Source organism: Lampetra planeri, chromosome 78, assembly GCF_965212315.1.
Source record: "Lampetra planeri chromosome 78, kcLamPlan1.2.h2, whole genome shotgun sequence".
Lineage (NCBI taxonomy): Eukaryota > Metazoa > Chordata > Hyperoartia > Petromyzontiformes > Petromyzontidae > Lampetra > Lampetra planeri.
Window position 1 is genome coordinate 1,262,943 of NC_136183.1, and position 15,301 is coordinate 1,278,243.

The 15,301-nt window shown below is 44.9% G+C and overlaps 1 protein-coding gene across 1 annotated transcript; it reads right to left on the bottom strand.

Moving 5' to 3' along the window:
- Positions 1 to 2,900: 2,900 nt before the first annotated feature.
- Positions 2,901 to 12,594, bottom strand: LOC144738181 (uncharacterized). The gene is made up of 4 exons (XM_078621178.1): positions 12,526 to 12,594; positions 10,304 to 10,384; positions 7,892 to 7,953; positions 2,901 to 5,024 (listed from the first exon to the last, which is right to left on the bottom strand). Exon 4 carries the CDS (start codon positions 5,012 to 5,014, stop codon positions 4,034 to 4,036), a length of 981 nt encoding a protein of 326 aa, XP_078477304.1. The 5' UTR covers positions 5,015 to 5,024; positions 7,892 to 7,953; positions 10,304 to 10,384; positions 12,526 to 12,594; the 3' UTR covers positions 2,901 to 4,033.
- Between the last annotated feature and the right edge of the window lie 2,707 nt (positions 12,595 to 15,301).

The following is a 15,301-nucleotide window of genomic DNA, read 5'->3' on the forward strand; positions in this document are numbered from 1 at the left end:
GTGGTGTTGTCCCTCGTTTTCTAACAAGCTGGATGTCTCACTAGCACAGCCACCGTTGCGTTGGTTCGTTTACATTGAGATGCTAATCTCTCACAATACAATGGCCACCTCCACAGCTGCGTCGTCGTCGTAGAGGTACATCACCGATCTTACATTTACATACAAATTCCACCTCTAGCCCCGCCCACTTACCCTTGAGCTGAGCCCATCTCAAGCCTATATAACTTTGTGTTTCAGCAGCTCTCCCGCTGTATTTTCTCCTGCCTCGGCAGCTCTCTCGCTATATTTTTCACCTAATGACAATTGCTTGTGTTGCGATCGAAACGTCGTGATAATTGTATTATGTTTCTATCTACGTGGCTTTACCAAAAGACCCAAAGAAAATTCATTCCTGCAGTCACGAAAGCTTTAAGTTAAGATTTATATTAGGTTTAGCACTTGTTACAATTGCATTTTCATAATGCAAAAACATGTTTAATGTTGGGCGTGCCTACTGCCCTTTTGTTTTTAATCCCTTTTGAGTCTGATTTAATTGGTCTTAGCCTGACATTACTTTTTGAATTTTACATAATGGCAGGTTTCTGTGCAAGCCTACTGTACATCCCACCTGCTGGCTGTACACACAGAAACAGTACAAGTAGTGTAGTGCTTTTGATTCATAGTGCAGTGTATTGTGCCTGCATAGATTAAGCTCCAGATTGAGGCGAAGTAATCAGACAGACGAAGGCACACTATACGAGAAACAAATACAATAACAGCGGTGTTGCAGGCCAGTCCTGCATGGCGAGTCGCCACGTTGCAAAATGATAATGTAAAAATGTGGACATGGATTTCATAGCTTAGCTGGATTATCAGGAGGAAGTGAGAGTTCATTAGGAATATTAGTAAGCGGCCATCTTTAGTTCATTTGGGTCAGTTTGAGAATAAATTCATTATGATGGTGGCTATGGAAGCGGTGTAGTTGAGCAAGGTACAAAACATGATGAAAGAGGATTTGTTCAGGAAGTGTTTTTTCAGGTCATGAATTGTAAAAGTTATCTCCCTTTGAAGAGGTTCAAGGTTCAATACGACAAGCAGCTCTGGTTATGACTGCGGCTAGATTAGCCTAAAAAGAATATGCACCATCTGCTTCAAAGTGGATGTTAAAATTCCTCCGATGTCATTAAAATATTTCGTGCTGGTGTAATTGTTAACATTTACCAAATTTCCACAAAGTATCCAAAAGCTACCCACCTGAGATTACACACCAATCATCGATCCCAACGTGGTTGACGAATGTCCACTTACAGACCGTTACTTAGCCAACTTGCGCAGCACAAGGACAGTTAAACCATGGGGGTGGCCATCGACTGTTTGACATGAGATATGATACAAGCCACTTTAAGTTGCTTAGGCAAATAAGCAAGTGCCATATAAATGCTAATATTAATATCCTAAGATGCATGCTCTGGAGTGTCCGTGTCTCATGCTCTTGGTTACAGATCGACCCAACACTTATGGTCACATACTGGCTGCTCCTACGTTACAGTCCAAAAAGTCCTCCTAAACCTCCACATCCACAAATGGCTGGGATTTGTCTCGGGCTCCATTAACGACCTGGAAGTCAAACCCGAGAGCCTTCACAGGTCACCTTCACAAATGGTAACGTTTCTTAGCTGCCATCTTCTTCTGGTCCTTGTGTAGTGTAGTAACTCGGCGGGAGACGACTTCACGGGTAACACACTCTTTATTTTATCAAACTCGTTCACAGGTGACTAACACCTACTTTGTATCTCGGGTGACAAACACCCACTTAGTATCTCGGGTGACAAACACCCACTTAGTATCTCGGGTGACAAACACCCACTTAGCTACTTGGCGACTAACGCCCACTGAGCTACTCGGATGACCAACATCCACTTAGTATCTCGGGTGACAAACACCCACTTAGTATCTCGGGTGACAAACACCCACTTAGCTACTTGGCGACTAACGCCCACTGAGCTACTCGGATGACCAACATCCACTTAGTATCTCGGGTGACAAACACCCACTTAGCTACTCGGCGACTAACGCCACTGAGCTACTCGGATGACCAACATCCACTTAGCTACTCGGCGACTAACGCCACTGAGCTACTCGGGACACTCCCTGCCCGGGGTATCCGTCTCGACTGTGGGTCCCCAGCCCGACCCACGGGGGCGTCGGACCCCGGGTCCCACAGCCTCGCCTCCGAGCCACACAGGGCCCCGGTCCCCACAAGGACGGCGGGACTAGGGGTCTCGGGGCACTAGGTCTTCAGCTCCGTCTTCGGGTCTTCAACTGGGTAACTCTCCCCGAGTGCTCTCGCGCGTCCCCCTTTATACCCCACCTGCGGACGTCGCTGCGAGCACCCACTTATTCGACCAATCGCTGGGCGCTGGCTACGATCCTCTTTTCCCACATCTCATCGTGCCTCACCACCCACGCCGCGCCGCCCCGTCATCTGTCACTCCCGGCGCGCGCGTCCACACCACGCCCACAACGCGTGCCCAACCCCGCACCCCGCGCCGCCCCGTGATCCATCACTGTCACAGTCGGCGCACGTCAATACCACCACTACACTTGCATCACAAAAGATGGGCTTATGGAACTTCGAATTTCACACGTCAATTTCAGACTGCTCCTTGTACACCTCCTTATACGCGTTTCAGTTTCAAAACAATTTAAAAGGCGTTCCAAGTGTATTTTACGTGGTTTTTAATGTGTGTTCCCTGGCAGTTGTGAAGATGTGATTTCTGTGCAAATGCATTCCAAGACACCGTGCACAGTCGTTAGATTCTGGTGACGTCACAAGCTAGAGGGAGGGCCTGACGTAACCCACTCGTGGGAGCTTCTACATATTTAAGTAAACATGTGGTGAACAAGGTGGGACATCAATGGACACATTAATACAACTTTTATTTAAACAGATTATAATTCAATAAAACCTAGGATAGAATACAAATCTGTAACAAAAAACCCGTGGTGCATTCAAATGTGCTCTTAATATTATCTCCTTGCTAAGAAAAACAGCAGACATCTTTCATTCATCGGTCTCTAACGAAACAAAGGAATGTTTTACACAAAATATAAATACCACGGCCTTCTGGGAGGGCATGTCTGCTGCACTGATTCAGTGCAAGCCATCTATGGACCGGTTTTGGTGTAGTGTCAACAGTATTCGGGCTTGCTTCAACGAATGTTAATCAGCAAGGTGCATTTCAAGATCAGTTCGACAAAAGCTATAAAAAACGTAATACAAAATTAGAATTAGTGTTGTTGTGGAGAATGTATCTCCTATACGTAACTTGAAATTTGTATGACTTGTAACTGATGAATGATCCGTCTATGTTCCCTATTTTAAAGACAATGAGTTGACCAGGGGCAAATTCTTACTGAATCACAAAGAAACAGCTCTCACACGAATTATCTGCACAGGTTACTACCAAAACAGATACTATGTCCTGACATCACATATTCTATGTTTGACATTAATACACAATGTTGCATTTACGTTCTAAATCAGACAAGTATTCATAAAATTATTATTCTAAATTATTGATAGGCACATTGACATATCATTACGACAGTGAAATGTACTGCATCTCCTTGCATCGTATTTACAAGTTGATCTCTGACTAGATGAGTCCTATATCTATCTGCAGCATTCCCATATTGAGGGAAGCCAAGGGGTAGTACATTCTCTATTTGTTGCAGAGGTTCAAGGTCTAAATCCAACTGGCATATCAATCATTACCCCCTACTTACAAACTATATGTCCATATGCAGGCTAGTGCAGGGTCACCTTGTGGCACACAGTGGCAGCTGCCACTTGGGGGTGCCCTTCGAGTGTGTAAGATGAGATATGATACAAAATACTGAGTCGCTCCTGGTTAGAGATCTACCCAACCCACAGGTCCAAATACTGGCCGCTCATACTCTGCAGGTTGAACCTAGGAATTGAGTGTTCAACCTCACATTATTTTTCATTAAAGGCCTGTGACAAATGTGAATATATTGGAGCTTCATTGTCTCAAGCTTGCATACCTACCTGGTCTACATTTGACTTTGTATTGTCGAAGAAGTCCACCCACACCTCCACATCCACAAACTGCTGGGAGTTGCCTCGCTTTGCCTCAGAGTCAGAATTCTGTTCCTGCTTCATGCTGCCTCCATCGATGTGAAGGCCCGATTTTGGAGTTGAATCATCTTCAAATTTAACCTTCACTGTCACTTCTTCACATTTCACATTCGCTTCTTCATAGTTCACCTTGATACCTTTCAAAGTGCTAAAGTGGTGATTTTCTTCTGGTTCTTGTTTCATGAGGGATGGGCTCATTGCAGCACTTTTACTTTCACAAGCCGATTTTAGACTCCACTTCTTGTAGATTTTCTGTTGCGTGTGTGTTCTCTGGTGTGTTTTAAGATTTGATGACTGTCCAAACGCCTTCTGGCACAGACTGCACTTGAAGGGTTTCTCTCCTGTGTGTGTTCTCTGGTGTATTACAAGCGCAGATGACTGTGAAAACGCATTCCCGCACAGAGTGCACTTGAAGGGTTTCTCTCCTGTGTGTGTTCTCTGGTGGGTCTGAAGAATTGATGACTGTGCAAACGCCTTCCGGCACAGAGTGCACTTGAAGGGTTTCTCTCCTGTGTGTGTTCTCTGGTGTGTTACAAGAGCAGATGACTGTGAAAATGCGCTCCCGCAAAGAGTGCACTTGAAGGGTTTCTCTCCTGTGTGTGTTCTCTGGTGGGTCTGAAGAATTGATGACTGTGCAAATGCCTTCCCACACAGAGTGCACTTGAAGGGTTTCTCTCCTGTGTGTGTTCTCTGGTGGGTCTGAAGAAGTGATGACCGTACAAATGCCTTCTCACACACAGTGCACTGGAAGGGTTTCTCTCCTGTGTGTGTTCTCTGGTGCTGCTTCAAGTTTCCAGTGTGATCCGTGCTGTAAGGACACTGGTCACACTGGTGGTTTTTTGTACTGAGCTGTGTTGAGTGTCTTTCTTCCATCAGACCAATTCTGCAGAGTAAAGTGGCAGAGGGAGAGTTAACGGCATAGATAATTTAAATATCCACACCATCTAAGCCAGCATCATGGCACACAGGCATGCATATATACACAGTCACACATAACTTACACATCTACACATTCATATATTCATGATATATTGAAAAAGCTTCCCTAATTCACCACACTGGCTGTTCAGGCACACAGTGGGAGTGGCAAATTGCAATAAATATGCCTGGAAGGCCTAGTAAAGTAGGTGTGAAGCCAGGCTTAGAATTGCTTGAATGCTCCGAGGAACAGATGTAACTTCAGCTCGATATGTGCCATGTTCTTATCCTGTTTCCATGCTGATAAAAAAAGTTCCAGGGAGACAAAAATCCCTATGGTTTTGATTAAACCACCATGTTAGAATCAAAATACTTTACAATTAAACCAAACGTTACAATCTCACACACTGCCATTGTGAACAATGTGGTGGTGTGGGCAGAACCGTGCCAGGCCACCATCTGATCACTACTAATGATTCCTCACTTCACCAATTAGTTGAGGATCAATCAACTCAGCGGAGGCCCACAATACGTTTAGTTGTCATGTTTTCTGTTGGCAATAAAACTCTAATTGGGATTTTCATAATGCAATCACCGCTACCTATACAGACACACAATTACATATACATTTCAAATGGATCAATAACAGATAATATAAACAGAACAGTCATTCCACTAATTGGTGGTGACATGGTCAAAATGCTTGTGCGAGGCTAGGTGCAAATTGAGGGCATGTAATTGTGGAACACTAGTCATCAGGTCATTGGACAGAACGAGGTGGTTTCAGTTGCTCCACTAACTGATGTGTACATCGCTCCTCCACCCTCATTGTTAGGGCAGGGTAAACACATTCTTACGGAGGGAGCTGGTAGGAACTTTGGGTTGCTCGGTCAATGGCCAGGGTCAACGGCGGCGTGGTGTATTCCGCAAATATGGCCGACTGTGAGGGCGGGCATAAGTCGGCGTGAGTAGGTTAAACGTTGAGTTTTATAAGGGCACCACGGGGTGCCCTTATAAAAGACTTGAAAAGGTTGAACATATATAGCTGAAGCAGTCTCCAGTGTGATCAAGAGCTTTGACGAATTGCTTCATTAACGCAAGTTTTATGTGCAGTGGGGGAAATACAATTTTATTCCTATCAACCAGAGGCTCATTCTTAATGTTCTTGTCACCAGGCGTCAAACTGATTCTTGGTGGCCAGATCTTTTTAACCCAGTGATCTAATGTAGTCCTACTGTCCCAGTAGCACAGGAAACAAGGGTATTTGGTGTGACCTCCTTGCTGACCCAGCAGAAAATTAACCATTTTCAAATCAACAGAAATTAGCCATCCATGAACATGGTATTCCAATCTATCCAGAACAATCTTGATGTTGGCATACTCTTCATTCATTTTTACAGTGTCCTATTGGGATTGAACCATATATATTTCCGTTGTGAAGTAACACACATTTCAAACTCCTTTTACTACTGTCAATAAAAGGAGACACTAGTGCCAGGTCTGAGTAGTCCTTTCTCTTGTAGCCTGGAAGCCAACAATTCAGCAGACTGCTTTGGCAAATACAAATCTCTTATAAGATCATTCAATTCAGGCTGACTAAACAGAGACATTTTATCACAATCTGCATCAGATGGTGTATATTCGATCTGAGCATCATCATCATCTGTAGAAGCAGGTAAACTGAGGGATTCAACATCAATCTCTGGTAGCTCAATAAATACAGGCACAGGTATTTCCTCACAGTGCTAAACTGGTAGTCTGGCAGATGGGATATCTGGGTATTGTAAGTGTTTTGTTTTTCTTATTGAAACCTTTTACATTGACAAGGCAGAAGTAGCAGTTATCCAAATGGTTTGTAGGTTCTCTCCAAACCATTGGCACACCAAACTTCAGCTTAACATTATTTCCTTTAGACCATGATCGCAAAGTTTCAACACAGGTTTTACACACTTTGTGAGGAGCCCAATTTTTGTCTTGGTCTCCAAGTCGTACTTTAAAGTAGGTAAGATAAACCTTCTTGACAAAGGCATTGATGTTGCGCCTTTGATCCTGCAAAGTGAAGCTGCCACAGATGTAGCAGAAGATATCTGGGTCATTACTGCATTTCCTTCTTTCGGATGTTGTAGTCATTGTTAGATCACGCCCTGCAGAAGAAAAATATTAAATAAATGTGGATATCCACATAAAATTATATTATAAACACACTATCCTAAAAATACAGCACCATATTTTAACACTAAAGCAGTCACTGACTCGCAACAACTTGCAATCACAAGTGACAGAGTTAATTTCGGGTAAAATCAATGAAAATGGGGTATGCCGATAGCATAAAAATGAGATGTGATAGAGCAAATCTGAGATCAGATTTAGAATCAGCACCCTGAAATTAGTCTAATACTGCTGCAAAAGTCCAGGCCAGAATTTTTTTTGTTGCTCGACTAATTTGAAGTGAGTCTTTCGCAGCGACGTGAGATCTGGTCATCAGTACAGTAGCTTCGAATGGAAGCTCCTGCAATAGCTGCAGAACTGCTGGATTACTCAGGGAGAGTTGAGGTGGAGTGTTGGATGACGTGAAATACCAAGACGGATGCTTTTTTGTGTGGAACATATGCAAGACCCCACCTCTTAATAGCACACTCCAGTGAGTGGCCATTACCAGGTCATGAGCATACATAACATGGTGAACCAGTAGGCAACAATCTTTTGACTACAACCAGCCATCCATGAGCTTCTCAATGTAACTGCACCTAATGCAAATTCTTCTCATAGTGCCATTGAACGCATCTCAGACAACATAAGCAAATAATGTAATGTAGGGGCTCGAGAGCATACCTGTCACACCCTAAGTTGAACAGGAAATTGTCCAGACTCCAGTCATGAAGCAGTACCCAGTCCTGCCAACCATCATGACAATCATTAATTAAAGTGAGTACAGGGGAATGGCCCCTGAAAACATAAACAGCCCAAAGCCCCGGCCTTGTGATGGTCCTGTATGCGTTGATTAAGTCTAGAAAACAGGAATCTAGTGTCTACTGAAAATTCGTATATATGTGCTCTCGCACACGGACAGAGAGTATGACATTTGTGTAGGACTGCTCTGGCCTGAAACCACAATGTGGCTCTGCAAGCTTCTTCTCAGCAGGTATGGCAAGCCAATTCCTACTATAATGAGCCAAGAATGTCTGTTTGTGTGTAACGTGCGTGAAGTCATTAATATTCATGAGCGGGTGGATATTTGCACTCACGCAGAAAGTCGAGCGGAAATAAAATTTTTTTTCGCAAATTCGCTTTAAGTTTGATGTTTCTTTATATGAAAGTAAATCAAATAAATAATTATACGCATCAACAGTGGATTTGGTGTTTTTATTTCTTCACCACTTGAGACAAACGGTAAGTCTAATTTACACTTCTACATTATGGTAGAATAGACATTTCTTGGTGATTTTCCAGATATTGTATCGAATTCCAATTTATTTAAACCCCAGCGACCGAAAGCAGACGAGAATAAAGTATCAGAGCAGTGAATTTGTACAAATTCAAGGTCAGTTATATACAGTGCTACAGTGACATGAAGTGCGGTATTTTATGACGTAGTTTTGTGCAAGAATCACTGCCATTAATATTGTGCTACAGTGAACTGCAGTGAAGTGTTTTATGACTTTGTTTTGTGCCACATTCACTGCCATTAATAGTGCTACACTGAAATGCAGTGAAGTGTTTGATGACATACTTTTGTGCAAGATTCACTGCCATTAAATTTACACAAGATACAATTATGCTAAAAAAAATTCGTTAATATTACAGCTTCCGTTTTAGGATGGGCAAACAAGCTAGTTATGCATAATACTTATCTAACAAGCAGTGGTCTTGAAAGGTATTCTTCCAATCCCAGAGATCCCATTATTTGATCCACCCAGTGGTAATAATCTTGTTTTGCAGCCTTTGAAAACTGCTACCCTCCTAGAGGAGTTTATTTTTTTAAAGTCATTTATGCCCGGCGCTATAATTGCTCACAGGCTCTGGATGGCTCCTCCATCCAGATATCTGAGACTACACAGCCTCATCCTGCCCCATGATGCTGCCTGGGCTGAGGGGTTTTCCCAACTAGAATACCTCACAATTACTCTCTAAATCTACAAATGTTTCTTAATGATGCTAATAGTTTCGGGCCTGCAAGTTACGTTTTTGATTAAATTAAGTGGTAATTTGTGATTGCGAGCTGCTGAAGCAGCTTCCATCTCTTCAACAACCCACAATCACCCCTCATCTTTGCAGTACCGCACGGCTCTTGGCTGCTGTAAGCCTCCTCATTCTGACATGGATTGTTTGACAACGTGAAACACCTCAGCTTGCCAATAAACCTCGTCCATCATTTCCATCTTGAACCTAATTACCAAAACAATGAAAGGAATTTCAAAGTAAGCATGTGCCATCGGCCCCAAGGGGACAGATGTCTGTGATGTTTTGGTTTCGAGAAATGAGGCAATGTTGCTCACCACATAGAATTGCATAAGGTCATAGGGGAGGAGATGCTGCCAAACCTGTGTTGGGAGTTGGACTAATAACGCCTGGATCTCTGTGCAATGCAGGAGGTCTAATGGCCTGAATCTGGCTCCAGTCACCTCGAAGTTTGGACAAAATAGATGTGTACATGACACATTTTAAACATGTGTAGAACAGTGATGAATATTGTGCTTGGGTTCGATTCTTGACTGGGGTTACTTGCTGTATGAGGTTTGTAATTTCTCCCCTTCTTCTGCATTGGTGTTCCACTGGGGTTTTCCGTTTTTCTCCTGGTAGTCAAACAGTCCAATGCAGGACCCTCCTGAAACATAATCTTTAACTGCTAAATAAGAAATTAAATTGGAAAACCCTCAAAACACAGAATACAAACTATTATTATTTTACCAGGTGAGGCCCACTGAGCTGTATAGCCTTTTTTCAGAATAGACCTGGACTCAAATGAGAGCTCACCTCAGTGGCTTATGATATGGAACTGTATTGCAGCCAAATTCTCTAAATGCATGTTTCTAAATGTGGAGAAAAATCAATGCCACTACGTGGAGAGAATTTTTTTTTAACTCCAATTATAAATGCGTCAGGGTTGGAATTGAACCCATGACATTCTGCATACCATGTGAGGTAGTTAACATCTCGCCACCACAACACAATATATCACACAAACAAATTACAATGAACACACTCACTCCCTTGCTCTGTACACACTCTACACGCGTTACTCACTCTCAAACACTCGCCCCAAGCGCACCTCTCGCTGCTGTCCCCAACTCCTCTCTCCGGTCTGCTCTTGGTGACGTCACCCGCCTGACAGAGGGGGAGGCGCCGACTCTGAAGGTGACGTCAACGCGCGACACTCCCGCTCCCCACACTAGGCCTCGGCAAGGTAAGGTAAATTACCTTTTTTACCGGGTAAAAGGGGTAAACGGAAAATGTTTCGACATGCCAAGGGGTAAAGTAAAGGGTAGGGTAAAGGTAGCTCAGAAGAATTACCCGGTACGGTAAATGTAGCGCGAATAATTACCCGGTAACTACAGTACCTTGTTAACCGCTAAAAGCTCTGTGGCGCAGTCCGTGGCCTCCATTTTAAATTGCGATAATTGATGTCGGACCAGACGGAAACGGTCCACGTTCTTGAGGCAGAGATACTAGAGGACGAGGTCGAGGATGCCAGCAATGGCATTTTTGGGGTTGCTGCGAACAGCAATCGAAAGAGGCAGCGGCATGCGTTCCCGTGGGAGCACACACATGATTGGATGGAGGGTGATCCCCATGTACAGCAAGGGAAGCGGCAGTGCGTGCACTGCCACAAGTGGTTTTCCACCCACACGAACGCGTCGGGGTGGAAAGCCCACCTCAAGAAGCACAACGTGCTCGCCCCAGGCAGCGAGGTCGGGACGTCGGCGTCGGCTGCCTGAAGGTTCCGTCTTACTGGGCCGGAGCGCCGCAGGATCTTATTGCCTATCGTTCGTCCGAGGACGATGGCAATGACAAACTTGATCAGGTTGTTGATGAGATTGCCATCGACCAAGACGACTGGGACAAGGAGGTTATGGAGGACGGTGTCGTCGACAGCCTCAACGCCCGATTCGAGAGTATTCTATATGTATAAAGCGCTCTAGCTAGCATTTATCGTTATAAACCTTTTTCATGTGTTGTATCCCTGTAATTTCCCTGTAATCGGGTAATTTGTATGGGACAAGGTAGACTCGTTGCTTTTTACCTTACCTGCTAAAAGGTAAAAGGTAGGGTAGAGCGATGACACACACACACGCAGATGGCACACACACGCAGAGTATGCTCACGCGCAGAGTACCCTCACGGAGTACAGACTCACACACGAAGAGTGCACTCACACACAGAGTACGCTCACGGAGTACACTCACACAAATTAGTACACTCACTCGGAGTATTTTTCTCCGGGTCCTTCGATTTTTCCCTCCATATTTAGAAACATGCATTTAGATTATCGAGCTGCTATAATCTTCCACGTTTCGATTTAAAGCTTTCGTGACTGCAGGGATTCATCTTCTTGGTTCTTTCGGTAAAGTCACGTAGAAGGGAAGTAATAAAATAATAAAAATAAAACATAATAAAACTTGCGTTGTGGCCGAAACGTCGTGAGAATTGTTTTATTTTTATTATTTTATTACTTCCCTTCTACGTGACTTTACCGAAAGAAGCAAGAAGATGAATCTTCCACGTGATAAGTCATTTCGTTGAGCTATCATCTATGGCCAGGTGGCTTCTGAAAAAGATCTAATAGCTCAGTGAGCCTTGGTTGGTAATATAAAAAAAAGTTGTTCATCGGTCTAAAGGGTGCATCAGCAAAACCAACTCGGCAGAACGCTCCTGAATTAGAGTGCTGAGACTCATTGTGGTAATGTACTCGAGTGAGCACCATGGTGGCTGGGAGATGTTAACTGCCTCTCCTGGAATACAGGTGGTGGGTTCGATCCCGACTCCTGCTGTATATTTGCAGTTTGCGTGTCTCTCTCCCCGTGGTCGCGTGGATCTTACCCCAGATCCTCCAGTTTTTCCCTCCACATTAAGAGTCAACATCGCCACGCGTTTAGAGTATTTGACCGATATACATTTTCACACGTTGATAAGCCACTTTGTTTTGGGCAGGTCGCTTCTGAAAAAGAGCGGTGTAGCTCAAGTGGGCTTGGCCTGGTAAAATAAAAACTGTAGAAATATTTAAAAGAAACAAAGTTTCAAAGTCGTGAGCCAGATGAAGACAAATTAAACTTAAGCAGAGAATTAAAGCAAATGCAATCAGGCAAGGGCAGGAGGCAAGGCCCCGCGTTGTAATGTTCCAACCTGGACATCGATTCCATACTCGTTGCTACTCAATTGATATCCCTACGAGAGAGAGGAGCGAGGCTCTACCTGGGTAAACAACAACAACCACCACGACACCAACAACCACGATGTGAACTTCTCACCTCGGTTCTCAGTGAGCGCGCGCAGAGCAGTAGCTTCCTCGTATATCGTGACGTCACGCGGCAGCAGAAGGTGACATGACCTCACTTACGGGGTTCACACAATCCCCTCCCCCAAAGAGCGGCAGTGTAATTGATAAATTATGTTAATAAGCGGGCCCATGTGGGCTCATTGGGCTTGGCTGCTGAACCCGTCGCAATGAAATAGCGACGGTATTCATGAATACACTATGTTAATGAACCGCCAGTCAAAAACCTTGGTCGCGAGGGGGGGTTGAATATCTTGGTGACATGACGTCACTAGCGGGATACAGCTCCCCCTGGCGTCTCACGCCGACGAGTTAATGAGTGGTGACGTCACTGTGTGTGTGTACACTGTGTATGTACAAACTGTGTGTGTACACTGTGTTGGCACAGTCGGGGGTACAGGTGGTGCATCGGCCAGTCAACGGAGTGAGTCGACCCATGGCACCTGGGTCTACCCCGTGCACATAGCCTGGCACAAGCGCCATGGTGCCGTGACCGCCACTTAGTGGCGAATGGCGGTTGTTATATGCTGTGCGGGTACATTGTTTACGCTCGTTGTGTATGTACATGGTGTGTGTCCACCTCGTGGGTATACTGTGTATACTGTGAGGGTACACCGTGTGTGTTGCCGCTGTGCATGTACATAATACATGTCTACATTGCGTATGTGTGTACACAGTGTGTGGGTGGTCCGAATCAGTCGGGCGGCATTATAATTTCATCAAGCTGCGCGATGCTGTGTGGAAGCTACCTGGTCTGTCCCTCTGCACGGTGCTTCGGGTCTTCTTGGCCACAGTCATACCCTCCCTTCTATAGGCATGTGAAACGTTGACCCCTCCAAATGGAACATCTGCGCCAGTAAGGAACATTCAGGCTGCCATGCCTATTCAGATTGAGGGAAGCCAGGTGGTAGCACATTCTCTATTTATTGCAGAAGTTCAAGGTTCAAATCAGACAGGCGCCCCTGTCTTCTCCAGTAATATAACCAAAATATGCACCGTCTGCTTAACAGCGGATGTAAACATACTATTGTGCAGGGGCGGTTTCTTCATTAGGGCGATTGGGCGACGCACCACCAATGTCATTCAACCAAAGAGTCACGCTAGCCGTCACTGTCAGCCTCTGGATATAGTCCAATCAGCGTCATGTCACGTTCTGTGGAGTACCGCCTCTTTTTGGGCGATTTCACTACGGCTGAGAATCGCCCCGAGTGGCCCCATAGACTTACATTCAAAGATGTTTTTTTTCGAACGGGGGCGCTGCAATGCATTCTCTATGGCTTCCGGGAGAGCATGCACTAACGTGCTTACGTCATCATACGTGCTAACGTCATCATACGTAAGCACGTTTCATCCAACAATATAATTTATCGCCACCTAGTGGAATCTTTAATAAAATAAACTTGAGTGGTTTGTTTTAAGTGAGTATATAAACAAACAAGATGTATTGTAAGAGTCACTTTATTTTTCATTAATATTAAAGAAGTGAAATTGCCTTTACATGCTTAAGCTGTTAATTTATTCATTGCATGGGTGGACCTTATCCCTATCAATCATCCAGACATTTGCCCCCCCTGAGAGATTTTGCAGGAGCCGCCACTGCTAGTGTCATTCAAAACCCAGTCATTGCATGCTAATGTCATGGTCAATATTTGTGTAATTCCAAACATCCAGAAATTACATAATGGAGATTACACATCAAGCATCGCCCCCTCGTGACAGACTCATGCCCACATGCAGGCTGGTGCAGGGCCACCTTATGCCACACAGGGGCAGCTTCCACTTGGGGGTGCTCTTCGAGTGTTTGTGATGAGATATGATACAAAACTCAGAGTTGCCGAGGCAATTAAGCAAGTACCATATAAAACACATTCCTGCAGAGGGAGCTGGTAGTAACGTTGGGTTGTTCGGTCAATGGCCAGGGTCAACGGCGGCGTGGTGTATTCCGCAAATATGCCCGACTGTGAGGGCGGGCACAAGCCGGCGTGAGTAGATTAAACGTTGAGTTTTATAAGGGCACCACGGGGTGATCATCCCCTCCCCACCCAGCCCCACCCCCCACCCAGCCCCTCCCCACCCAGCCCCTCCCCACCCAGCGCCTCCCCACCCAGCCCTACCCTCCCCACCCTCCCCTCTCCACCCAGCCCCACCCCTCCCATTTTTGGATGCACGACAGACGGACGGACAGGATAATCCCCTGTGGGCTAGTGTAACCAGGAGGTTACTACCAGTATGACATTGGGAGCTTATTGGCTCTCGCTCCTGGTTAGATATCTACCCAACCCACAGGTTCACAAACTCTGGCTGCTCTTACGCTGCAGGTTGAACCTAGAAATTGAGTGTTCAACTCCACATTCTTTCATTAAAGGCCTGTGACAAAGGTGAATCTATTGTCTCAAGCTTACACATCTACCGGGTCTCCATTTGACTTGGTATTGTCTAAGAATTTCACCCACACCTCTACTTGAACATACTGCTTGGAGTTGCCTCGCTCTGCATCAGTCAGAATTCCCCTCTGTTTCACGTTGCCTCCATCGATGTGAAGGTCGGATTTTGGAGTTGAATCTTCATCTACATATTTTATCTTCAATTATTCGCTATTCAAATCACTTCGATTTCAGACTCCACTCCTTGAGGATCTTCTGATGCCTGTGTGTTATCTGTTGTCTTTGAAGATGTGATCATGAATGTGCAAACGCCTTCCCTTACAGATTGCACTTGAAAGATGTATCTCCTGTGTGTGTTCTCTGGTG